At 40.3% G+C, this 26,034-nt stretch overlaps 1 protein-coding gene across 1 annotated transcript in view; it reads right to left on the bottom strand.

The window, feature by feature from the left end:
- Window positions 1-263: 263 nt before the first annotated feature.
- Window positions 264-26,034, bottom strand: part of LOC117048296 (FRAS1-related extracellular matrix protein 1-like) — a 98,528-nt gene continuing 72,757 nt past the window's right edge. Inside the window, exons 25-34 of the mRNA XM_033151959.1 lie at window positions 24,314-24,515; window positions 22,696-22,840; window positions 18,006-18,135; window positions 17,826-17,898; window positions 13,506-13,655; window positions 10,956-11,254; window positions 8,746-8,925; window positions 5,927-6,042; window positions 1,854-1,939; window positions 264-964 (exon numbers count right to left, since the gene is read on the bottom strand). Coding sequence (XP_033007850.1) covers window positions 732-964; window positions 1,854-1,939; window positions 5,927-6,042; window positions 8,746-8,925; window positions 10,956-11,254; window positions 13,506-13,655; window positions 17,826-17,898; window positions 18,006-18,135; window positions 22,696-22,840; window positions 24,314-24,515 — 1,614 coding nt within the window. The 3' untranslated portion in view covers window positions 264-731. The remainder of the gene's footprint in view (window positions 965-1,853; window positions 1,940-5,926; window positions 6,043-8,745; window positions 8,926-10,955; window positions 11,255-13,505; window positions 13,656-17,825; window positions 17,899-18,005; window positions 18,136-22,695; window positions 22,841-24,313; window positions 24,516-26,034) is intronic.

Here is a 26,034-nt window from a genome sequence, read left to right as displayed (position 1 = left end):
ATAAATAGGGTGTTTGCTGTGAGAGTCTTGAATAGATACAGTTGCAGAAAACATTCACAGTGTTTATGGCTGTAGCCTGTTTCACAGGTTAAGATAAAAGCAAGAGACTGGAGGTGTGGTCAGAAGATCTTATTCCCCCTTCTATTCATGTTTAATGAAAATATAAACCACCAGTTATCCAAAACAGCAGGTAAACCTCGAGGCTAATAATTAACTAAAATATTATAATTTTCCATTCTTAACTTACAAAACATTTCTTTTCCTTTTATATTTGAATAGCATTATTTTTTTCTGTCCTGTGGCCTCATGCTCTTCCGTTTCACTGAAGCATGGATATCAGCCTAACTTTCATTTTTTTGTGAGATACAGGTTACCGCCACCAGCAAGACTAACACTAAGCCTAATTTCTGGCCCATTGCTATCTGGATCTGCACAGATGTAAACTGGTGTTCTCAAAAACAAAGGAACACAAAACAACCCTTTCCAATACTGCTCATTGCAAAGATGTTTGCTGTCTTCGGCATCATGTAAATCTTTGAATATGCAGAATCTGGCGAGAAATGAGTACTGATGCACTGAGAATCTTTATGTTTCTGCTTTGAGATGTTTTCCAAAGCAGTTTTACAATGAGTGTCTTGCATGACTTCATGGCTAGAATTTGTTGTAGCCTTGTTTCTCCTCATCTCCTGGTAATAATCTTGTGCAATTTTCTTGCCAACTTTACATACCAGCTAAACCGTTTTTGTATTTTCTAGAGAAGTGTCAGTTAATGAAGGAAGGGAACAAATATATCTTCCTTTCAGCCTTTGTCTGCATAGCCTTGCAACCCATTTCTTCTGCTTTTTCACAAAAGCACATTTCTGTTCAACAGTCTTGCTTAGTTCCGGCCTGCTTTTGACGTTATGGAAAGTCACTGGTCGGCCATTACTCCACATCCAGCTGCCCGTTTTACCTTCGTTTAATCCTGAAATTGGAGACCCAGCAATTGTGAAATTCACTGCCTATAAAGCAATGCTAGAGAAATTGTATTAAGGCCCATCAATACAATTCAATACAAAAATCTTTGATTTCAGCATTATTTTACCCAACAGCAGATGCAAATGACCACCCTGCTGGTGGCAGACTCATGCTTCCAAAAAAAAAAAGTCATCTTTAGTTAGGAAAAGAAATGAATTCTAGCTCAGAAACATACCTTAAGCCTTACATGTATAAGGTCAAAGGTCAATACCTTTGGATCTCAAATAACAGAATTGTCAAAGATTCTCTGCCTGAAACGATGAAACTATTGCTAGCCAGAAAAGGCAGGTCTCTGGGCTATATGGACTTGAGCACTGGTCAGATTCAATATAGTAAAGTATATTTGCATGGCATTCCAAATCACCCAGTTTGCTGCAATACCAACAGATCAATGGTATACCTATCCACCCAGATGGAAGTCCAATTAAAATCAATGGGTAAGTGCATATAGAATTACAGCTGGAATCTTTTGGGAAATCTTGTGCATATACATTTGGGAACAAGTCCTGCTGATACCATGGGATTTAATTCTAAGTAAACATGGATAGGATCAGCCTTAAGAGAAGTTGAACAGCTGCCAAATCTGAAAGGGAATGAAGTGGCAGGTTTAGCTGGGGAGAATTTCCCCCTCTTTTGATTAGTTGTGAAATCAAAACACCCTGTTTCTGGACAAAGATTCAATAAAGATGTATAAGGTTATTTTGTGACCGAACATGATGGTCTGCTAGATCTGTAGCACTACCGTCTTTACCGGTTTCCCATGTCTCAAGTTTTTAATGAAGTACAGCACAAGGCATATGCCACAGCATCCTGAATAGGTTTTTTTTTTTACTTACCAATCCAAAATGGCTGCTTATTGGCAAATTTCCAAAGCCATGCCATCTCCCTTGGGGAATGAACACTGACTAAATGGCCCTGGGACCTGTATATGAGACAACAAAGCATAACAATGATACCCAGTCACTACTGGGTTTGTTTTTTTTGGGGGGGGGGAATCTGATAACAATGTCACATGGGCACTGACAAATGGAAGCTATCATGTCATAGTTTTAAACAAAAGAGAAAACAATAGAAAAAATAGGCTCGGGCTGGCACTTCAGTTCATTCAAGGAATGTGTATTGCCTTTAAAAGCAGTCATTCAATGTTCTGAAACTGTATAAAATTAAATAACCTTAGGTACTTTAGAGCAAAATCGCCCGAGTGAGTTAGGTGGAGGATACTAATTTTCAGTGTGATTATTTATGCAAACAAAAGGTAATGTGTTTTAAGTGGCTGATTGTAGAGAATAACATTTCGAATCCCATCTTCACTCGTGTCACAGGAAAGGAAATGCATTCATCTTATGCCTTGGCCTGCTTGACCTTTGGAGAGCAGAACATTTGTTAGTATGGCTTTTTAATAATGAATCTTATTTGCATAATGTATCATTCAAATAGGCCTTACTTCTGCAGGAATCATCAGCAGAATTACATATTCTATAATTCTGAAGGTCACAGATTGTAAAACTTATTCCATAAAAGGTATAACAGTGTTACCTCGGGTAACATACGCTTCAGGTTACCGGTACATACTCCGCTAACCCAGAAATAACGCTTCAGGTTAAGAACTTTGCTTCAGGATAAGAATAGAAATTGTGCTCTGGTGGCGCAGCGGCAACGGGAGGTCCCATTAGCTAAAGTGGTGCTTCAGGTTAAGAACAGTTTCAGGTTAAGAACGGACCTCCAGAACGATTTAAGTACGTAACCAGAGGTACCACTGTACTACACATCATGTAAGTTTTTTCGCCCAGTCTTTTAACTTTCATTTGAAAATGCATTTTTCTCACTACAATTCTAAGGAAGATAATGTGATACACTTTCATAATTTAGAATTGCTGCTGATTTTTTAGTCATCTCCAGTAGATAGACAGACAGATCTGACCACATGACTCCAATTTATAAGAAATGTATCTGGCATTGCTGAATCATCTCAACTTTATGGGCAACAATTCATACAAAAAAATTAACTTTCCCAACCCTCTAATGTAGCATGATAATTCCTGATGCACATAGTAGAATTAAAAACTATAATATTGTTCAACTTTAGCTACTACACTGTACTGTTGCGATTCTAGTGGAGAAAGTGTAAGAGAAATTTAAAAAGGGACCCTGAACCTTCCAAACAGGTCCCCCCCCCCCCCCGTTTTAAATAGTCATTGAAAAAAGACAGGTATTTTTGCATTGTTTATACATATCATGACAGCAATCATTACCCCACTTACCAGGGATTAAGCCCCATTGAATTTCAACAAGACTTACTTCTGAATAGACCTGCTTAGGGTTGCACTGTTCCTGTGAATGCATTTCCCAGCAAAAAAAGAAACCCAAACAGCTTGCTTTTGCTGTTTACTTTTCAATTTAATGTAGACCACATTGCTGTAATTTATCCACCAAGCAATTATGGTTAGTCCTTCTCTCTTCTTTAGAAGTACTAAATTTACTTCACTTATTACTCTTTTTCTTAAGGCATTTTTTCTTAAGAGATGGAATAAAGCAGTGTCCAGTTGTTTTTTAAACCTCACATCCTCTCCCTTTCCTGCTTGAATCTAATAAAAAAGTTAAAGCTTCACAGATATTTCTCTTTATGAAAAACATTTGAAGGAAACAAAATAAGAAAAATGTTCTTGTGAGGTACTGTAAACAGCACAACATTCTAACTACGGAAATATAAAGTTTCAGGCCTTCATTTGCTTCCAATTCTTTCCGGGCAACAGATTTGCCAACATATTTTGTTTCAGTTTAGTGGAACTATTTTCATAACTATCCTCAAAGGCTTACAATGCAAGGTCAGACCAGCTTCATGCTGGAGTGGGGAGTTTATTAACAAGTGTGACTAAACCATTCCCTTGTTGTCCACTTCAATTTCCAGTTTGTCAGCAAGCATGAAAACTACAGACCATAAATGTTCATGGGGTTTTTAACCAGTTACACGGAATATTAGGATGCCTGTTACAGGGCAAAAAGCTCAACACCTTCAGGAAAGTGGATTAAAACAAAGTCAATTAAATAGTGGGCTGCCTTTTGGGGGGGGGAGGAACTCATCACATATGGGAAAACAAAATTACTTTGTATTATCATTTTCATTGCATTGGAAATGGTTTGCTGGGTATGTTTTAAAACTGCACATCACTCTGCTTTTTAAAGCTGTTCTGTGGTTCTTGTGCAATGTTACTGCATTATTGCGGTCTGGAGTGGCACTCTTGCATTGTAGCACGACAAAGTGGAACATAAAAACCCCACCAGAACATTTGCAGTATGAAATTTTAAAGAATTTCAGCAAGAAGTTACGGGACATGTACTGATTGGAAATGAAGTTGTGTGTCCGCCCTGAATGGGCACAAACAGTTCTGAAAGGGGGATCACATATAACTGCCCCAATACCATCATGAGCACAAATAATCCTGCACACACACAAAACAACATCTGGAGGGGCACTTATATGGTATAGGGCAGACACCCCCAAACTGTTTTGGGACTACAACTCCCACCATCCCTAGTTAACAGGACCAGTGGTCAGGGATGATGGGAATTGTAGTCCCAAAACAGCTGGAGGGCCAAGTCTGGGGGTGCTTGGTATAGGGTGACATATAAATTCAATAAATAAAATAAGAATGTGTTAAACCTGGATTTTAATCAAATGGTGTTACTGTTCCTAGGGAGATATACCAATGCGTTTTTCAGTCAGATTTCTTTATTTTCTTTCAGCAGCAACACAGAAACACTGCTTAACGGTAGGCCATACTAGTTGTCCAACTAGACCACTTTTCCCTATTCTCTCCAGGGTCTGAGGAATACGGATGAAGCCAGAATCTTCCTGCTTTCAAAGCATGTATTCCACCAAAGACTTAGGTTCGGTGGTGAAAGAAAGCAGTTCTTTTGGTGGTTCTGTTGTATTTGATTGATTCCTTTGGAAATCCAAACAATCCGACCCATTCTGTCCCTCTGTTAGATATCAGCAAACATACTCTAAAATAGTACCTACCACTTCAATAGGGTTTTGAGCCCCCATTTTTTTATTATTATTTTAGTACTCACATGGATCCCATGTTATGATGCCAAAAGATTCTTTTGTTCCTCCTAAGTTTTCTTCAGGTATTCATATTTGTTAAAAAACTACTAACGATGACTTATTGCTGACTTTCCCCATAGGTTCACTGCTGCAATATCAGGATGCAAAAGCTCTACCGCATTTGCCCATACAGTGGTACCTCGGTTTTCGAACTTCTCCGTTGACGAATGTTTCGGAACTCGAATGCCGTAAAACCCGGAAGTAAATGCTTGGTTTTCAAACACTTATTGGAAGTCGAACATGCCACATGGCCTCTGTATTGAGTTTTCCGTTTTGAGGATTCCATATTGAGTTTTCAGTTTTCGAACATTTCAGAACTCAAACGGTCTTCCGGAATGGATTACGTTTGAAAACCAAGGTTCCCAATGTATATGATTCTGTGAGGCCAAATGTTTTTGTAACCACTCCCATTCAAGACTCCCAAACGTGTTCTTTAAATAGAATATTTTTTTGTAAGGGATGCCAACTACAGTGGTACCTCAGGTTACATACTCTGCTAACCCAGAAATAACACTTCAGGTTAAGAACTTTGCTTCAGGATAAGAACAGAAATTGTGCTCTGGCGGCGCAGCGGGAGGTCCCATTAGCTAAAGTGGTGCATCAGGTTAAGAACAGTTTCAGGTTAAGAACGGACCTCCAGAACGAATTAAGTTCTTAACCCGAGGTACCACTGTATTGCGGCCCTCATTGCAGCCCCGAGTCCAAAAAAGATCTGTCACCAATGGTGCTCCAATCCATTCGCAGATGGCTAAACCTCAACAAATGACTGATCAGTGACAACCCTTTCGAAGATTCCCATACCATTTCCTGCAGGATTTTTCAGCACTGTCCCAGGATGCATTTCTAATGGAGCTCAAAATGTAGCAGTGCTTGTCTCTGAGCGTCCAACTGGAAGGGCACTTCCTGGATTTAGTTATCTAAGAAGGGAAAAAAAATAGACTCTAAACAGTATGATTATACATCGCTGATGAACTCCATGCCTGAGCTCTTTCCCACAAAAATAAAATAAAATATACCCTTGCTCTTTTGAGGAGCATAAATGGGCACATATGGCTTCCCATTTCCTGCGTCTTAAGATAGGTATGGAAGCAGTTTACAGACGTGTGAAAAGTACAAGTTGGCTGGCATGTCTAAGTGAGAAATAAAGATGCAACATTTAGATGTGCGTGTGCATAAGGAGAGACAGCACATTGAAATGTTTTAATTACATTCGTTTATAAACATATTTATAAACCACTTTTCATAAAAGAAAAATAGCAGAGTGGTTTACAAGAATCATACAAAGAACAATAACAATAAAAAAATATGGGTGGGTAGCTGAGTATATAGATACAGCAGGATAGGCAAACATCTACTGAGTTGTTGTCTGGGTGCATCACTGCAAGTAACCTGTCCCTATCATCAGGTCACATTAACTGGAGCTGATCCCACAACACTGGGCTTAACGTTGCATTGGATACCTCAACTGGCACTGCTACAATAGCAGTGTCTAAGTCACTGTGGAGCCAACTAACTTCCTCCTCAAAGCGTTTAGCCATTTGGTAACCATGTGCTCCAGAGGTCAGGAGTAACCAATCTCTGGACTGTAGGGAACAACTTTGCTGGGCAGTTCCTCAAGGTTGCAACTGAGGCAGTGAAGTAGGCTCTCTTTATTTCCCCCACAGTCGCGTGTTAGGCCTGATTATGAGTCTGAATACATGCTCAGTGAGCTCCCATTCTTCACCCAATTAGTTTCATTGACCTCAGCTGTAAAGGGGACAGACTTGATCAGATCAGCAACATCTCCTGATCACATTCTCTTCAGCTACTTTTCCTGTGAGCCCCTGCATTTTTTCCCTAAAGGGGGAAAACCAAACAAGGGGGTGATTTTGCTAGGGGGGGGGGACATTAACAGGGAAAGGATCAAGCACTTCCTGCCCTACCATTGCCGTGATCACATTTTCAGGCTATATTTAAATTAAAAACAGTATGGCTGAGTCGCAGGTCTCCCATGTATTGTCTAGTTTGGTCTATAGTTGCAGCATCCTTTGTGGATTTATTTGAAAGCAGACCCATTAAACTTAGTTGAACTTGCTTCCAAGTGAACATGTGTAGGATTGGGCGGCACAGTTGAAATTCTCATTTGGGCTTAAAGATTGCCTAAATCTTATTGAATAAGGAGCCTAACTGTGGGCAGAAATGCAGATGTAGTGATGCGATTTTTCTTAGCTTTCAGTTGCAATTGTTCATAGGCGTTTGGCGATAAAGATATGGGAACTTTTGGCTTTAATTTGATTCAGTGCTGCTCTCTTCCTCATGAGATTTTGATTTAATAGAGCCATTTATAAATAGGAATGAGTGAACTGGAGGGTTAAGATTCTTTTAAACCTTAAACAAGCTTTTAAAGTTGTGAAATGGTGTGGATAAAAGCTGCACTCAGTTCCGACAGCTTGTTAAATTTTTATAGTCAGGATACCAGGACTAGAAATCCTAATTAATATCCCATCTGTGTTATAATAATCAAGCTACATTTTGATCTGATTGGTAGGGAGCTGAGTATGCAATTGTCCCATAATAGCATTTGAGAGGACAAGTTTTCATTTAAGGAATTGAGGGTGGAAAAGAGAAGCTGCCTCCCTAGCAAAAGAGAAAAAAATATTGCTCAAGGACCTACAGGTATAGCAGGGGTAGCCATTGTGGTGCCCCTCAGATGTTGATGGGCTATAATTTTCATGAACCCCAGCCAAAATGGATTATGATTAGAGATGATGGGATTTGGAGTCCAATAGGACTTGTTGGCTACCCTGACTTCGAGACACCAGACTTGGATTTGCAGATACCACAGATGTCCACAGAAAAGTCAAGTCCAGATGTGTACCACTCATCCCTAACATGGCCTACAAAAGACTCATACAAATGTGCTCTTGGTTGGTCTTTGAGCAGAACAATGAAGTTGCTAAGAAGTCTCAAACAACCCTAGCAAAATCTAGTAGTTAAGTAGGCTACAAATTGAAAGTCAACATGGTGCAGTCATGTTCAAATGTGGGGACCTGCAAGGCTAAATTTCTGGCCAGCCACAAAGCTCAAAAGTAGCTTTGGGCATGTCACAGGATCTTAAATCTACTTTTGCAAGTACCTATTTTAATTCAAGCCTATACACTATCCAACTAAATGGCAATAAGGAATCATTTCAGTTTGCAATAATACAAACATCTGAAGCAGAAGGGAAGTTCCTTATTCCAGTTGCATACTCACACAAGTATTTCTACGAGTGTTATTAAAGTTCAGGGCAGGAGAAACAGGACATGAAATCAGTTCTTGAAGCATTAAATCGAAACTGCACCATAGTTAAAATAAAACCTTGATTGTGGATTAAAAAGTGGGTTCTGATTAATTGATAATCCATCCTTTGTCTCTAGCAGAGGCAATAAAATTAGTTGGGAGACTCCGAGGCACTACCATCAGATTGCCCTGAAAACATTCTGCGGTGGATTTATAGCTTTTATGTAATTTCAAATATAGCAAGTAATATAATGATTTATAAGATGCACTGCACTCTAAAGAATATCTCTCTCTCCTTCCCTTGTCACCCAGGATTCCCTCCCCGCCTGCTGCCGTACAACCTGGGAAGCTAATTCTACCTGCTTTGTACTTGATTGTAATGGGACAGGTTCATTCTTCATGCCCAAATCTCTCTGAGGAAGGTCACTTTGGTGTTGTAGGTGAAAAGGTAAAACAGGCACAGGCTCTCTAGCAGCTGCCCTCATGGCAGATGGCAAGATGAATTGTCCACCAGCTCCTGTTGGTGTAATTCCTTGGTACTGAAAATGATCAAGACAAAATAAAGAGCAAGTACATCTCCCTCCCGATTCCCCCAATGACAACTCTATGTATATGGCAGCTGGGAACTCTGGATTCTACTTCACCAACACTAAGAATTGCTGCTGAACAAATATTGTAAAAGTTTCGGCATGGCCTGGAATTCTGGACCTGGGCTGAGTTTTTGACCCAACAAGTTAATGTGTTTTGGCCAAGTAGCTTCACTTTTCTGTGGCATTGTACTGCTTATTTTTGCAGGGATATTTCATAAAACTGCACTTCAGTACCTATATGTCCTATGGGAAATGTAAGTTAAGCACATGCCCCAAAGGCCTGTTGGAGATTATGCATAATAGCCAGAGGATGTACAAAATTCAGTCCACATGTGCACATTCTCCAAGGCCTGTTGAGATTACATATATACTGACGAAGAAATGTGCACATGGATAAACTGCATGTTGTATATTCTCCATGAGGCGAATGGTGAATGTGCACAATGGCCAATTATGGTGCATATTGACCACTCAATTTACATCTCCCCCTTGCACATGATTGAGGGTTGTGCTTAATCCTTGTTCAGTTCAATATAGGCCCGCCAGAGCTTGTAAGTGCCAAGTGCAAAACTGTTACCTAATCAGTAGGTTTGGAGGAAAAGAAATGTCTTTGACACATGGGCCCTGGAGACTGGTATTGCTTCAACATTTCAGCTTGTTGCTAGCTTTGAGAAGACATTGCAGGTGAAAAACATACAAACATTGTGCTTTAGGCTGAGCTAGAGGGAGGAGCTCAAACATTTTCAGCACCTCTGAAAAGTGCTGTCCCATTTTGGCAATCTTCCAGGCCATAGGCTGTATTCATAACAAGGCAGTTGCAGCCCTGCTCCAGTCATGACATTATCACAAAGTCTGTTCACAGGGAGGAAAGCATTCTGGTAAAAATTGAATTAGTTTCATAAACTGGTCACGTAGCTGCTTTGGCTGGATAATTTGATTCTTAGTGTCATCATGCAACCTACATAATGTCTGGGCTCTGATTGGCTAGGATTGTGTCATGTGGAAGAAGGTGTCAGTGGTGTAATAGAGCAGGGAAACAAGCAGTGAAAAGCAGTAGAAAAAGGTGAACAAATTGGTGCTTTATGGTACCTCCTCTCCTCCCTGCCACCTCACTTTCCCTGTGCAAAGAGATAAATGGATGATTTGCGAACATCTCAGATAAATATGAAGCAGCATCTTGGGCTACAAGTATTTTCTTGGGTTGGCATGGCTCTTAATGACAGTTTTTAGAACGGCATTAAGAGCATTGGTAATTTTTTAGTCATAAAATGTAATTACTAATCATATATACTGGAGGGAATGGCTCCACTTTGGCAGGTACATGCAATGGACAACACCGAGTATGTCCTTTTCATTCCTCTCTTTCATTAGCAGATCCTTCCATGTTCCCCCATCACAACTTTTCTAAGTAGTTAATTCGCCCAGAAAGGCAATGATATTCATAATTTTATGGCGGCCTATTTTGCAGCATCAGCAGGAAAACGGAGTGTTATTAATAGGATATCTTTTTGTTCTTTGCCCTCATGCATTAGAGAAGTCTATGTAATAACATTTGTTCCTACTGAAGGATCATTATCCTGGCCGTTTTGCTTCTGAAAAAGAAAAATGTAAAGGAAATGTATTTGGCTCCATTGTTCGCTGGTGTAAATTAAAAGAGGCCCACTTACGATAAATCAATGGGGCTATATCATTTTGGATCTAGCAAGAGCCTAAAATCAGGTTTCCAGATTTGTAGATTTACTAAAGTAGACTGTGGCTGCAATCCTATTCTCAGTTACCTGGAAGTAAGTCCCACTGAACTGAATTGAGCTTCCATGTGAGTCACAGCAGGTATAGGACTGGACTGTAAATAACTCCTGGCCTTCAGCTATTAAAATTCAAGACTACAGACACCTATAACTATCCTACAGCTTACTTGCTTTCATCTTACTTAAGTCATTGCTACACTTTGTATATATTTAGATACCAGCTGTACATACCATTGGAGGATTATGTCCAGCTGCTTGATGCTTAGAATCAGCAAGAACTTGGAAATCCACCTTTACTTTACTGTGATCAGGCAGGTGTCCTGTCTGTGGAATATCTCCTCTGGCCAAAGAACCATGATGATTATGGGGAAGATTCTTATTGTTCAGATGTTCTTCAGGAAGGACATCTGCTCTTTTGCTTGCTTTACGGGAACGGCCAGTAGACAGCGGACTTCCTGAAATGCTGCTAGTCTTTTCCAACATCTTTTGAGTGCCTCCATCTTGGAATGTTGTGGAAGAATCACAGTCGCCTAATAATTAATTATGAACAAGGAGGAAAGCAGAGTTTAGAAGCACAAGCGAGCAAAACTAATGACTGAAGGGTTTTTTGGTTATATGTTACAGGAGAGCTGAACTGTGCGGAAAATGAAAGGCCCCGAAGTCTCTGCAAGTGATTTCTTTTCTTTGGACAATAATTTTTAAGAGTGGAAAACTTAGGAGTTGAGACCCCACAACAGCACCCCTTGAGAGGCTGCTGCATGGTGGTCTTTGAATCTTCGCAATTCAAGGTCAAAATCTAAAATAAACCACAAATGAGATTAATTTTGCAATCTCAGCTTAATCTTCAGAGAACTCATTTCTGAAAGGGCCCAAAGCCAGATGCTGCAGACAAAAGCCCAAAACAACAGTGCTGCTTTTTGTGCCAGGACAGTGTCTTGCTTTCAAATTCACTGCAATGTCAGCTCGGGTTACAATGTTCACTTTAGGAACCTTCAAGGACAGACCGAGAAGGTTGCTGAAGATTAGGATTGAAGGGGTCACGCAAAAAATCTACACTGTCAAGAGTTTCTTTCTTTAAAAAAAAATCAAGCAATGTGAAATAAATGCATAAATATAAAATCTGGGAGACAACTGAAGAAAGTGGGCCAGTATGCATGCAAGAAAGGAATAGGGAAGGGAATCTGTTGGCCACAAGGTGTCACTCTTGACCCAAAATTGGGTCAGTCCATGGCTTTGTTTCTGGCAGCTGGAAATTTGGTTTAGCATCAGAATTACCAGGCGCTCTGGGTCTCCTAGAGTAAAATAGTGGGTAGTTCATCTCAGCATGAGAATTTATATATCCAGACATGAAATATACTACCCGCTTCTTGTTAGTCTGCGTGGCAAACTCTTAAGGGATTACAATTCAGCTAAAGATAATGGTGACCAACAGCTGAAAGTATAAAAAGGAAGACATTTTAAAGAAATGTAGTGTTGTCCCAGAACGTGTTTTGACCTCAGGCATCTTGAGAGTCGGAGGCCTGGTGCTGTGTTGCTCTTTCTTCTTGATTCAATTATAAGTGATCTGTATTAACAGAAACACCTGGATCAGCAGCCTTCAAGAAACTTCAGCTGAAAACAAACATATGGGGCCAGAAGGAGTAGGAGAGAGAAGAGGAAGGGAAGTGACTTTAAGTAGGGAACTCAGGTGGTTTGAAGCCAAAGCAGAATAATTGTTACCCGGGCTGTAATTGAAGGTGCAGAGTGCCTCTAGCAGGAAGACTTTTTTATTTTTTAAAAAAGAAATTGAAAAATGTCAAGGATTGTTTAAGTAAAAGTTGATTCAGCAGAAGAGCAGCTGCATGAAGAAGGGGAGACTCTAAATGAAGTTTAAGGTTTCAAAATTCTATCACAGCTGTATAGAATAAGTGAACTGAGACATGAACGTGCAAACTTGGGATGAAAAGCTTTTTAAAAATTCAGTTACAAGCTCCCTTTTTTCTCCCCTATTTGTTTATTTTATGTGTTTCTATCTGCCACTTCTGAGGCAATATGCCTACCAAAGCAAAACAGGTAAAAAAAAAAAAAACACTGCACAAATTAAAATTCACAGCAGTGAAACAGTTTCAAACCAAACAAGTACAAAATGCAAGATACAAGTAGGAACATTCAGTCCAAAGCCTGGGTGAAGAAAAAACTGGCAGTGAAAACTCATGCAAAAGCTAGTATAGCTGTTTGTTGCAGCACCCCTGGCTACAAGTTCAGCAGGTGAATGGTGCCTCTGGGGCTGGCCAGGGGGTGCTTCCCAGGCCCCTGCGGGGCAATGTGAGAAAGCACTTCTTGGGGGGGCAAAGGGGGCAGCTCAGAGAACAGGGGCAGCAGCAGTGGCTGCCCAGAGGACTCCCAAGGAGAGGGGAAAGGAGAGGAGGCTGAGGGAACACTCCACAAGGGAGGCTGTTCAAAAAGGGCTGAGGGGCTGCCAGCTCTGCAGGCAAGGGGTGACATAACTGGGCTCCTGAGCTCCACAGGGATGCCGCGGAAAGAATGTAGTTGGTCAAGGGAGCCGTGGACCCAAGCAGGTTGAAAGTCTCTGCCTTAGAAGGAAATGTGGCCCTCAAGGTGAATGTTTCCCACCTCAATTTATAATCATAATCTCACTGGCTATTCTGAAAGATGCTGATCAGAGGACTGAAACGAGAAGAAACCCTCAGCACACTAAAGTGGTGCTTGGAAATCTGATGGACCAGAAAGGCAAGGACTTGGTTGGTTCTTCCTGAAGATGTGTTCAACAACTTGTCTTACCAGCCTTTGGATCGAGAATTTCAACAGTCAGTTCCCTCTTGTGTCCCAGTATTGCATTTTTAGGCTTGTTCAGTGTTATTTTAAACACTTCATTGTTTTCTTCAAGGCCATCATCCTGAAGGAGGATATTCCAGATCTTGATGGAAACACCTGTCAAAAACATAAGATCTAAATCTACAAGTCCTATGTTACATTTGAAAGTAGCTTTTATATTGTTTTACCATAGACACATAAGAACTGTCAGATTCTGCAGCAACACTTCCGAGCCAACTATAGGTTGTGGCCGTAGACACGTGCTCTGTACATGAACTGTTTCCACCACCAAAAATTGCAGGGTTACCACTGTAAAGCCTCAACAGAAGAATGCATCTAGTCTAGGAAGTTTCTACTAAAGAGCTATCTCTTTGGTGTCTTCTTTTGCAGGTCTTCAAACAAGGAGTAGCATATACTGGCTCATTAACAGTACAAGGCCTAGTTCTTCCTCCTTTCACATCCACAAGGCACCTGCTTCCTGCCACATCAACCCCAGCTTTACACGATTAGAAGCCAAAAGTCACAGCTTACTTTCTCATGAAGCAATTATGGGCTATTATCTCAAGGAATATTAAGGGTTTCAGCAACCTTCAAAATCTACAGTGCTAGCAGTGATTTGTTTATTTTTCTTACATTTACTAAGGTTAAGCAGACCTTTTCCCAATCAGCTCATTTTCATATAATCCTGTATTTTGGGTGAAAGTGTTGAGCATGGACTTATGAATAAAGAAGCCACAAGGAAGCATCTAACTCAATTCTTATCGGCAGTAACTTGGTAGAAAAGGAGAGCAAGAAGGCTTCCGAATATCAAGGGTGCCCAGATTTTTACATTCCACCCCTGCCTGCCCATCCTTGTTCCTTTATCCTGTCCCACAAACACATTTCTACACCTGGAGCTCCAGGATTTTCAGAGAAGGAGCCAACCACATTATGGGAAACAGCATGCAAACCCAGCAGATGATTTTGTGATATATCCTTAAACCCAAGTTCTAATATGCTAGTGCCACAAAGGAGCCTTATAGCCTAATTTTCAAAGCACAATGCTGGCACCAGTCCCACTGAATAGAATCAGGCAAGTACAGCGGGAACAATTTTAGGATTTCAGGATCCAGATGAAGTTTTATTCCTACCCTGGGCTCCCGTTCAACAAAGTACTTAACCACATGCTTAAGACCTATCAGGATTTTGTAGCAACAAGCACTGCAGAATGTATATTCCTTTCCTTACAGTAAATAGAGAAGAGTAACCTAAATCCTCTAACAATGATGAAATTATATTTGAAAGCAAACTCATTAAGAAAGGTTTTTTGCATTGTTATGGGCAGAGACAAACATCTGAAAGAAAGAGAACTCTAAGGAGGAAGTGTCTCTCCTGCATACCCATATCTGGCAAGAAAAAGGAGTGTATTGCTAAACCCAGGGTAGCCCTTCAAATGTTGCTAGACTACAAATCCCATCAGCATGGCCAATGGTCAAGAATGATGGGGTCTGTAGTTCAATAAATTATGGAAGGCATGATGTTAACTATTTCTGTGCTATGTTCTCACTTTCAGAGTACAGCAGTAGTGACCGGTGTGGAGGTGCAAAACCAGCCTCCCTATACCAGTGACACTGGCTTGTGTGGGTGTGAGGCTGAATGCATACACAAGCAGAAGCAGTGGATTGGCTCCCTTTGTGCATTCACACAGCTCTGCCTTTGCTGCTCCCCTGCTCTCCTCATCAGCATACAGGTAAGCTGCAGCGATACTGGTGTCAGAGAGGCATATCCACAGTCTTATAAATAACTGGAATCAGGGGGTGCCAACTTGAATAAAATAAGGGGGGCAAGTAAGCCCCTCACCACCACAATCACTCACACGCACACCATTTGAATGGCAATGTCCATCAACGTGGGGGGGGGGTGGTCCAGCCCCCTCAAATATTTTATTGGAGAGCCAAAGGGACCTCAGCCCCTAGGAGTTGGCTCCTATGACTGGAATAGATAAATATATTTCACTGCAACCATCTTATGCCCATCTAGTGGCTCTGACCCACAGAGATTAATGAGGCACGTGGAAATATCCAGGCTTCTCCCCATTGCTCCCCAATAGCACTTCCACGTGCCAGCCCCCCTTAAAAAAATTCTGAGGAAAGCCAAACCTGGATGTTCACACAAGTTCTTGTGCTTGAGTATTTGTGGATCATGGCCAAAGAATTTTAGATTGAGGTGTTAATGACATTAGAAGAAAAATCTTCCTCATTCAAACGCCAATTTAATTAATAGTGCTAAAGCCTGTTCTAGGCCAAAAGTATCACGGATGAAATAGACAGAAACACACACCTGTCTTGTGAGCAGCCTGTGCCAGCAAGGTGAAACGTTAAAAATCAGCTAATGGTGGAGGCAGTGAGGCCCACCTAACAATCTATAAAATGGTGGTGTCAAGAAATTACACATTTGTCAAGTGCTAACTTGGTAACAGTAACACTAGTAAGTGTCTAATTACACCCTTTCCTGTGAAGTAACATAGCAATTAGCCAACAGATTCCATGGAAAAACAATGGTTTTTCTGTAAATAAGCAATAAAGTTAAACTAGTGTGGTAACTATTATACGAAGCCAATAAAACTGGATTCTGGCACATGGGATGATTTCCATATCAGCTGTAGAACACTTAGAAGCATGGCTTCCAGCAGCACTATGGAAATGTCAACCTACAGACTCATTTTTCATCTTTATATACTGTATAGTTACCATGTTGAAGATAATTTCCCAAAGTTTCATTATCTGGCAGCAGGTTTTCAAAAGGGCATTTTACACATGAGTAAAACAGCCAGAAGCGTGACATTAAAGGTGACTCAGAATTTCCCATTTTTTCCTAAAGTTCAGACCTCTCTAAGAAAATAGAGAAGAGGTTAATAACTCTTTATTGTAGTGATAGTTTTCCTTTCTCATTTGGTGAAATGACAAGAAATTTTATGTTAGGAACAAAATCAGGTGAGTTTAGGACAAAAAAAAAATTACATTGGTAGAGCATGCTACATTAGTCACAAAACTCCTCCCCTCAACAAAATGAAATGAATAGTCTATATGTTTTAACAATACTCTCTTCTTTGAGGTTCTTAGAATTAAGAAAATGTGGTGAGATATTAACTAAAATGTGTTTTACATGCAACATTTATTGTGATCAATGTAACAGCACAACGATGCAACTAATTTAGAATATGTTGTCACGTGAAACATTTAAGCTAGTTTTAAAAAGTAACAGAAGAGACACCCCTACTTCCTTTTTTAGTGCTGAGTTTGGGCACACCTGAGAGCTCCCTACAGAGAGCTTGCTGGCTCACCCAATTGTTTTCCTGAGTCCAGTGCTAAGAAGGATTGCCTGTTCTCCTGATAGAAGCTTACAAATGTCTCATTGGTCACTACAGAATTACCCTAAATCTTTTGGCTGCTTTCATGCCCTTATTCACAATAAATCAAGTGGACCACAATTGAAAATGAAATTTCCAGTGCTAATTCAACTATTCAACTATCAATGCCTTTCAAAAGCCTTACCAAGCCATCAGCCTCATCTCCTAATTTTGCATGATCTGGAGTTGATCATACCAACTAAGGTTGCGGTCCTATACCCACTTACCTGGCAGTAAACCCCACTGGACTCAACAAGAATCAATTCTCGGTAGACATGCATTGTATTGCACTTTGAGCAAATCACAAAAGGCAGCAGAAATGACCACATCAGAAGAACAAAAAGAATAGCATTGGTGACTTCCTTCTAACCTGGGGTTTCAAACAAATGGAAGCTAGAAGGCTAAATGAATATAACATTCCATTGATCACAGAAGGTAACCAAGATGGTGCCACTCATGGCCACCAGACCATCTTTCATTTCACACATCTTTTGCTCAAATACGCCAATAGTTGTGAGACTTTGGGGAGGATGGGTTGCTGAAGAATATGAGCAAACTTTGATTTCAGCAGCCAATCCTTAATTGAACATGGTTGACAGCCAACTAGACATCATAATTTTTCTTGCTGTTACCTGGCAGGGTTCTTCTCCACTGGCACAATATTTCTCCACCTGATTTGGAATGGTTCCCTAACACACTTCAGGATTTTATAACACAGCCAAAATGCTTAGTAGGTTCCCAAGACCACCTGGCTTTTCTTCCCAGACCCTCTGAAGGGAATGCGGAAAAGAAGAGGTAATGGGAACGATCTGTTGTACAAACTACCTTCTACTCACAATGTTGGATGTGATTCTCAATGTAAAAAGCCATAATAGACAAGGTTAAAATTATTGCCTTACCAGGATCAAACTGCACTAATCTCGCTGTACTGTGTTTGAAGTCCAAGCCAACTCTTGCTGATACTTCTTGGACCTTACAAATAACAACACACAATTAAGCAGCCTTCTTACCGAACAGATGAAATGTTCTTAGTAGAACATTTTAAAAAAAAAGTTTTAGAAACTCATTTCTTTTCTTACCTTTATTCCAACAAATGAGGGCTCTGCACTCTCTCCTGTTCGTTGAAGCTTAATAGGAAGAGACCCAATGTTTTCACAGACTCGATAGCATGTTTCTGCCAGTTCTATACGGGACCATTTTATTTCAAGACTGATGGTGAAACAGTATTAAAAGGAAAACATTATATTGGAGCCACAATGATCTCTGTTGCTGTAATTAAAGGCACAGTAAAGAATAATGAATCCCATTTACTACTTGTAGAAATGTGTGTAGGAACTGACGTTAGCACTGAATGTTGGAAGAATAAAAAAGCTTTGTTGCCTCATAAAGCTATCTTCCCAGAAACATGGAATTACTGAAGCCCAGCATGCATGTAGTTGTGCCGGTAACACTTACCTGCATTATACTATTTCCTTAAACATTTTGGGGGAGCATGGCCCTCAAAATGTATTACTTCAAAATTAGTCTAGACTCCAGACCTTGAACGTATAGATTCAACATAAAATAGATTTGAATCTCTCTGTCACCCATAGAGTAAGCAATTAGAAAAACAAAACATTCATGCTCTTACTGCTCCTTTACTACATTAAACATTTGTATAAATGGATAGTCCAAAGTGTGTTATGGGATAACTTATCGACTTAAAGTGATTTGAAGAATATACCCATGGCTCTAAATTGCTAGAACAGAGTGCATTCTCAAGGGAAAAGCCATGGACATTTTCTCTATAGCAATCATATTTCTTAAAATGTAGAGGTATTCTAGTTTGTGCTGGGGATTGCTAAGGATTGTCAATAGTTCCCATATTTCCTACAAGCAGCTCAATGTGGTGTACTCTGTTCTTTCCCCAGCCCCACAAGCTATGAAAAGATGGACACTTCTTTCCAAACTCAAGACCTTCCTGCAAAGATATGAAGCATATATAACCTCAAAACAAACAAACAAAAACAAGTCCTTGTGAAAATTCAGCAGCTTTTCAGTTTGCATTTCTTTTAATATAAACATCTTTGTATATAATGCCATCTAGTATACATATTTTTGCAAGGCAATTTCCCCCTTATATAATGGCATGCTATTTTAACTAATATATGCATTTTAACTTATATTGCAAAATTCAGAGAAGTGCAAACTTCAAAGACCATATTCCCTCATATGAATTTGCCCAGGGTCTGAGATCTTCTGGGGAGGTCCTTCTTTTGGTTCTGCAGCCCTCACAGGTGTACTTTGCAGATACATGGGGAAAAGGTCTTATTGGTGGCTTCTCCCAGAATTTGGAACTCCCCGCCTAGAATGGCTCCCTCCTGGTTGTCCTCCTTTCAGCAGACGACTTTCTTATTCCAACAGGAACTGGCTGATTTTACGAAAAGGGCTGGTGCTGCGATGTTTTCCTTGTAACAATTGGTATGTGATCTTTTAAATGCACATATATATTATAATTTTAATAATGTTTGCTTTTTAATTGTTGCTTTTTAAACAATTGGTGATTTTTAAATGAGATTTATATCCTACTTGTTGGATCCTCAAAACTGTTTATAAATTTTGTTTCATCTGATTCCTTAGCCTTTGCTGTGGAGCATGATTCTCAGTAGCTCGTTCCACCCTGATAACATACTACATACCGTATTTTTCCGTCTATAAGATGCCCCCCTATTTTGGGGGACTCCAATTTAAGAAAATGGGGGGAGATGTTTCCATGTATAAGACACCCCCAATTTTTGATATTCTTTTTTAGGGGGGGGAACTAGTCTTATACAAGGAAAAACACGATATTCCTCTTATAACAAACAATAATTAAAATAAGGCAAACACCATTACTTTTTGGCTCTGAAGTACTGTTTGAAAACAAAGTCCCACATGATGTCACCCCTTGGCAGCAGCTTGAAAGTCCCTGCACCCCTGAGACTGCAGATCAGTTTCAATGTCTCAGGAGAAAAAGCAGGTGCTGCTCTGTTTCCAGTGTGATTCTGCCGAAATGGTGCATATCATTCATTTCATTTCACTCCAATTCATGAATGGCTTCCTATGAAATATCATAGGATATCATAAAAACACCATCACCAACAAAAACATACTGAAGTATGATCCAGATAGGCCTTTGAAATATCCTTCTTCCCCCCCTCTCAACAAACTTTTATTGACATTTTCTCAAAGTTGCTGTAATTTTGCATGTTGTATGCTGCCTTGCTATATATTTTATGAAAAGCGTGACCTGTAAATATTTAAATAATAAAACAATTTTGCCTATAAAAAACCATCAAATCAATTTCAGATATAGACTGAGATTTAAATATATATATATCTCTGCTCAAAAGCCTGGTGGGAATAGGAAGGTCTTCAATAGCTGCCGAAAAGATAACAGAGATGGGCCACACTAAAGACAGAGTGCTTGACATGTTGGTATATGAAGAATGCCTTCTCCTGCGGAGCAGAGTGATCCATTGGGGATATAAGAAGTGGGATTATATTTTAAGGACCTAAAACATCTTTTTAGGTGCATGAGCTATTCCCTTCCTCCTAGGGCTGTGGAGCTCTTTATTTATTTTCAGTATTTATGCATTCCTCTCTCTGAATTTCCCCCCATCATATATTCACCCACTGATATATGAACAAGTGCAGATTTAAGACGCCATGGTAATGGTTTGCTTATTCTTTGAGACTTTAATAAATAACAACAGAGGCAAGCAACAAACAGCCTGAAAAGTTTGGCTTCCAGGCTTCATTTCATAATGCAAAGTGCGTTCTGTCCACATGATATACAGCTTCATAGTCATTTCTGAGTTGCTTTAGAAGCAGTAAAACTGTACCTTGCAAGGATTTAAAATCATTGTTCTGCAGCAATGATTTTTTGAGCAACAGAGAGGTTAAAATGTATTGGGTTGCAAATGGGAGGAGAGTGGGATAAAGGGCATGCCCAGGCAGTATTTTCTATGGCTCCTGGTTGCATATTGTACTGCAGAATTGTGAGTTTTTGAAATGTTCCTGGTAAAGATTGTTTTTCCCTCACTGCAGGGAGAACCGCTGTGACACAGGCAACACATCCTCCGCTGGCCACTCCTTACCAACTGATTAGACAAAAAAAAGGCCAGTCCTGGACTGTAGCACTTCTTGTGCTACATCTGCACTGCAGCAAAAGAATACACCCAAAAGTTGCAATTAATTAAAATTAATTCATCTAGACATTTTGTTAGAGACAGCTCACACACTATGGTCCCCCTAATAAGAGGTATTATTGTCAGGGAGACTTGCATATGCTCCCACCTAGCACAGCCTGCAGCAGAGCATTGTAAGCAAATAGTATCATATGAGCAGGTGGAGGAAGCTCAAACTTGTTCCGCTTCCCCACTCTGCTATTCCTTGCTATAGCTGGGATTCTCAGACCCATTCCTCCAGTTCTGGGTACTTCAGACAGGTACCCCTCATTCCATTGTTGAGACCTGATATGCCAGCCTCTATTCCCCTCCAACCACTTAATTCAGATCTAGCTTTTCCATGGAAAATCCAATATTTGGGTAGGGGGGAGGGTATTCAAATGATACATTTACAATATTAAGCCCCTGCCTGGAAGTACCCAAAAAGATGGTGAAATGGGAAGCAGGCTAGATGGTATATCTTTTTCTCTTCGTTTGCAGTTCTTTCTTTCACTAGTTCTACTACGTATAGGATTGGTGAACTGTGTTGTCCCTTCATATCTGTAGTTTCTCACACTATTCCATCTCTCTCTCTCTCTCTCTCTCTCTCTCACACACACACACACACACACACCAGCCCAGATAAAATAAATATGAGCAGCACTTTATTACAGTCTAGCCTCTTGTGCCCTTTTGTTCCTGGAGTAAGGAACAAAAGGGCACAAAACACTTTATAATGCTTTTCACGTCATTTCCCTAGATTTATATTGAAATACAGTGGTGCCTCACAAGACAAAATTAATTTGTTCCGCGAGTCGCTTCGTATTGCGAAAATTTCGTCTTGCGAAGCGCGGTTTCCCATAGGGATGCATTGTGCGGGGGGAAAATCACAAAACGTTTTCGTCTTGCGAAGCACGACCATAGAAAAATTTGTCTTGCGAGTCACTTAAAAAACCGCAAAACCCTTTCGTCTAGCGAGTTTTTCGTTGCACGAGGCATTCGTCTTGCGAGGTACCACTATATGGTCTGAATCCTATGGGGGGGGGGACCACAAACCAAAGGCACTAAACCTTCTCAGCCAGTGTGGTGTAGTGGTTAAGAGCGGTAGACTCGTTATCTGGGGAACCGGGTTCGCGTCTCTGCTCCTCCACATGCAGCTGCTGGGTGACCTTGGGCTAGTCACACTTCTCTGAAATCTCTCAGCCTCACTCACCTCACAGAGTGTTTGTTGTGGGGGAGGAAGGGAAAGGAGAATGTTAGCCGCTTTGAGACTCCTTCGGGTAGTGAAAAGCGGGATATCAAATCCAAACTCCTCCTCCTCCTCCTCCTCCTCCTCCTCCTCTCAGTAGAGCATACCACAGAATCAACCAGTTCCTTTTAGTACATTCAGAGTTGTATGTATGTACCTTGAACCATTTCTTCCATGTTGTGTTAAACTCCAAGCAAGCTATGAAGTGTCTATCTTTTCATAGCTTGTGAGGCAGGGGAAAGAACAGAGTATACCACATTGAGCTGCTTATAGGAAAGATGGGATATAAGTGGAGTAAGTAAACATTTTCTTATTAAGCATATTCATACTTACATTTCTGGAACTATCGTGTTGCCTGCTCTGTCTGAAGCTTCAAATTCAAAAGTATCTGAAGTTACCTCAGTGGTAGGATTTAAGATGTACCGAATATTATGCTGGTTTAAATCACGTTGTGTAAAAGAGTTTTGCAAAAGACGGCCTGTTGCAGAGTGAAAGAGAGAGTGTGTGCAACAGCATAAAGTAAATATATGTTTTTCTATACAGGATGTTCAACAGTAACTTTAATTTTTTGCCTTCACATTACGATATTCAGTTATAGCTCCAAACGCTTTGAAACTCAAATTATTTTAAAGCTGTCTAACCTTATTCCAGATAATTATTTCCATCATGTTAAAAATGACAGCTGAGACAAGGCAACTTTTCAAACAAATGTTTTAAGACAGTGTTTCAGAGGCTGCAGAGGCTGGCAAATGTTAATTACTTTATTAGATAACCAGTGAGTCACATAATTGCCATGCTTGTTGGAAACAAAATAGACTCTTATGCATTTAACTTACATGTAAATGGCCCTCTAATTCATATGTGAATTATGTTTTTATACAACAATAATAGGTTGAATTTCACAGGTGAGGTCCGTAAAATTGCCAATTCAAACCATTTTGCCTCACATAATAAAGCTTGGACAAATGTAAAGAGTGCACACAAATCTTTACTAATCCAGTGCAGAAGAGAAATAGAGTGAGATAATTTCTTTATTTCTTTAAACTCTCGTTGTGCTTGAACCTGCCTCACCAGAACTGAAAGGAAACAGATGCCACTGAAGAGGGAGATGGACAATCTGTGACCCTCCGGAGGGTGTTGGGATTACAGCTCTTATCATCACTGGAGGGCCACAAGTCCCCCATATCCTTGACATGGTAACCATTTTGCTTATTTTAATATGTGCAACCTTTCTGCCCCTGCAAAGGCTGATTATGCACATGATTAAAACACATGAAGGGCAAGCATGCAATCCATACATCATGTGGTTCTTTTCACATCTTATGGCATTAATACTGGTGATTTGGGCTCATAATGAAAGAGTCACACATTCTGTTCTCCATGTGCACAAATGGAAAGAGAAGCACACAAAACAAATAGTCAAGAAATAGCCCTGGGTTGTGAAAGAATTGGCATAGTTTACTATTTCATTCTCCTACTAGAATTGATCTATATAACAGTGTGAGGAGCAAGTGGCTCTCTTGGGTAGCAGATAAGGCATTGGGTGGAATCCTTTTAGTCTAACATCAGGAGGGGGGGTGTGATGTGGTACATCACCTCCCCCACAGAACTGTGTGATAATATCGCACCCTATTAGAGGGGTCTAGTTGGAGGTCTCTATCGCAAAGCCAAGGTGTCTGGCAAATGGGCCATAGAGCTTCCTTCAGCAGCTTGGGAGGGCCATCCATGCAGGCCTGAGTCTTGCTGAGGAGCCTTTGAACCAAGGCTTGACCCTGTCACATGTCAGCCTTCCACCACAGGGCTGAGAGGGATATACACACAATGCCTAAGCCAAAATCAACCTACATCTGGAAACAATAAAGTTGTGGCCTAATCCCAGAACGCTGTCCTGTCCAGTTTGTTCACCTTCATAGGTCCAGCCCCTAAATCAGAGTTTAAAGAAATAAAACACCTGTTCCAGAATTTTCAAGATGTCCAAAGAAAGGATGTCTCCGAACACTGAAGACGAGTTCCTCATCTCTGCTATTGGCATCGGTGACTTTCAAGTTGTGAACAGTGATCGGTACTGCAAACCTCCCGTCTTTTAGGTTTTGTATAGTGGTTGGGCTTGCCTTTACAATGAGTTTTGGAACCATTTTATCTTGACATTCTACCTGTTAAGAGAACACATTTGGAATAAAATTAAGGTGAAAAGGAGAATTTGTATTGTTCGTTAATTCTAAAGCCGTGGCCAATGGCCCAGGGAGAATACCTGGAGAGCCAGAGGATTCCCTCCTCCTGATCTATACCATGTATTCAACTTGAATATTACACATGAAACGTGAAATTGCATTTTGCTCCACTTAATTAAGTTAGTTGCATGAAAATACAGACACCCTTGCCGTTGTCTTCAAAGTGTTGGTGCTGATCTTTAAAGCCCTAAACGGCCTCGGTCCAGTATACCTGAAGAAGCATCTCCATCCCATAATAATAATAATAGTTGTTAATATTATTATTATTATTATTATTATTATTATTATTATTATTACAATACAATTGGGAAAACATAAACATAAAAACCAGCATGACATCCCACACAGCAGTAGGTTCCCAATATGAAGAATTGTATTCCCTCCATTTCCCACTTTTATTTTTAGTAGTTTTAAGGATTCTGGGATTTCAAATGAGCTATTATTTATGTACCAGGACACTGGGGAATGGCTTCAAAGGGCATCTGGATTCTGATGCATCAGCAAAATAAATCATCTAGTGATAAAATGCAAAAAATTAAGTACAGATTGATGTGGTTATTCTGAAAAGAAGGACCGGCATCTTAAAAATGGTGGACAGGTGCTAAAAGAGAAAATAACAAAAAGATTTCACAGGGAACAGTACTGTAACTCCTGGTGGTGAAGTTTTGGGGAAAAACCAGAAAAAGGGAAGTGGGTTACAGCCAGAGGCTGAATTAAGATGGATCGCTAGATCTGTTGACTGGGGGAAAGGATGCAAGGGCTGGGATAAGTTGCAAAGGGACATGGAATAGAAAGCACAAGCTTTTTCAGTGTTGTTGTTGTTGTTGTTTTTAAAACCATCCAAGTATGCCATCCCCCTACAGCTTGGGTCATGCTCCTTCAAGCATTCAGCTGACTGGCAGTTTCAATCTGAAATTAGACCAGAGAAGGGGAATGACGGTATTTCAGTCCACTGTGGTGATGTGTAGTCCCCAAAGAAGGGAACAACCCTACCTTCCCCGTTGACATCATTGTAATTCGGCCAAGTGTTGAGTTTTATACCACTGAGATGCTCATCTATCCAAACTTTTTTCACCTGTTCTGATAATTCACCATCCTCTGGGAGATACACCTTCATGCCACTGTCCAACCAATTAGTTGCTTGACTGACTGCATTCGGCAGTCCTTAAGTGATGGTTCCCTATCTGACATCTTATGACAACTGATTAGTAAACTAGGCCATGAGATTTAAGAAACATGCTATTTAGGAGCTACTTCCCATTAACTCCTTGTGTTCTGAAATCTGCAATTCTCCTAAAACTGCACCATGAGTTATAACAATAAGAGATTAATGTAGGTTTTGAATTTATAAGGTAACCTATAACTTTAAGGCTACACACTTACTTGGGAGTAAGTTCCATTGAACTCAGTGGTGTTTACTGCAAAGTAATAAAAGAAAAAG

This window comes from Lacerta agilis, chromosome 6 (genome assembly GCF_009819535.1).
Source record: "Lacerta agilis isolate rLacAgi1 chromosome 6, rLacAgi1.pri, whole genome shotgun sequence".
NCBI lineage: Eukaryota > Metazoa > Chordata > Lepidosauria > Squamata > Lacertidae > Lacerta > Lacerta agilis.
This window is presented reverse-complemented; position numbering and strand designations above follow the sequence as displayed.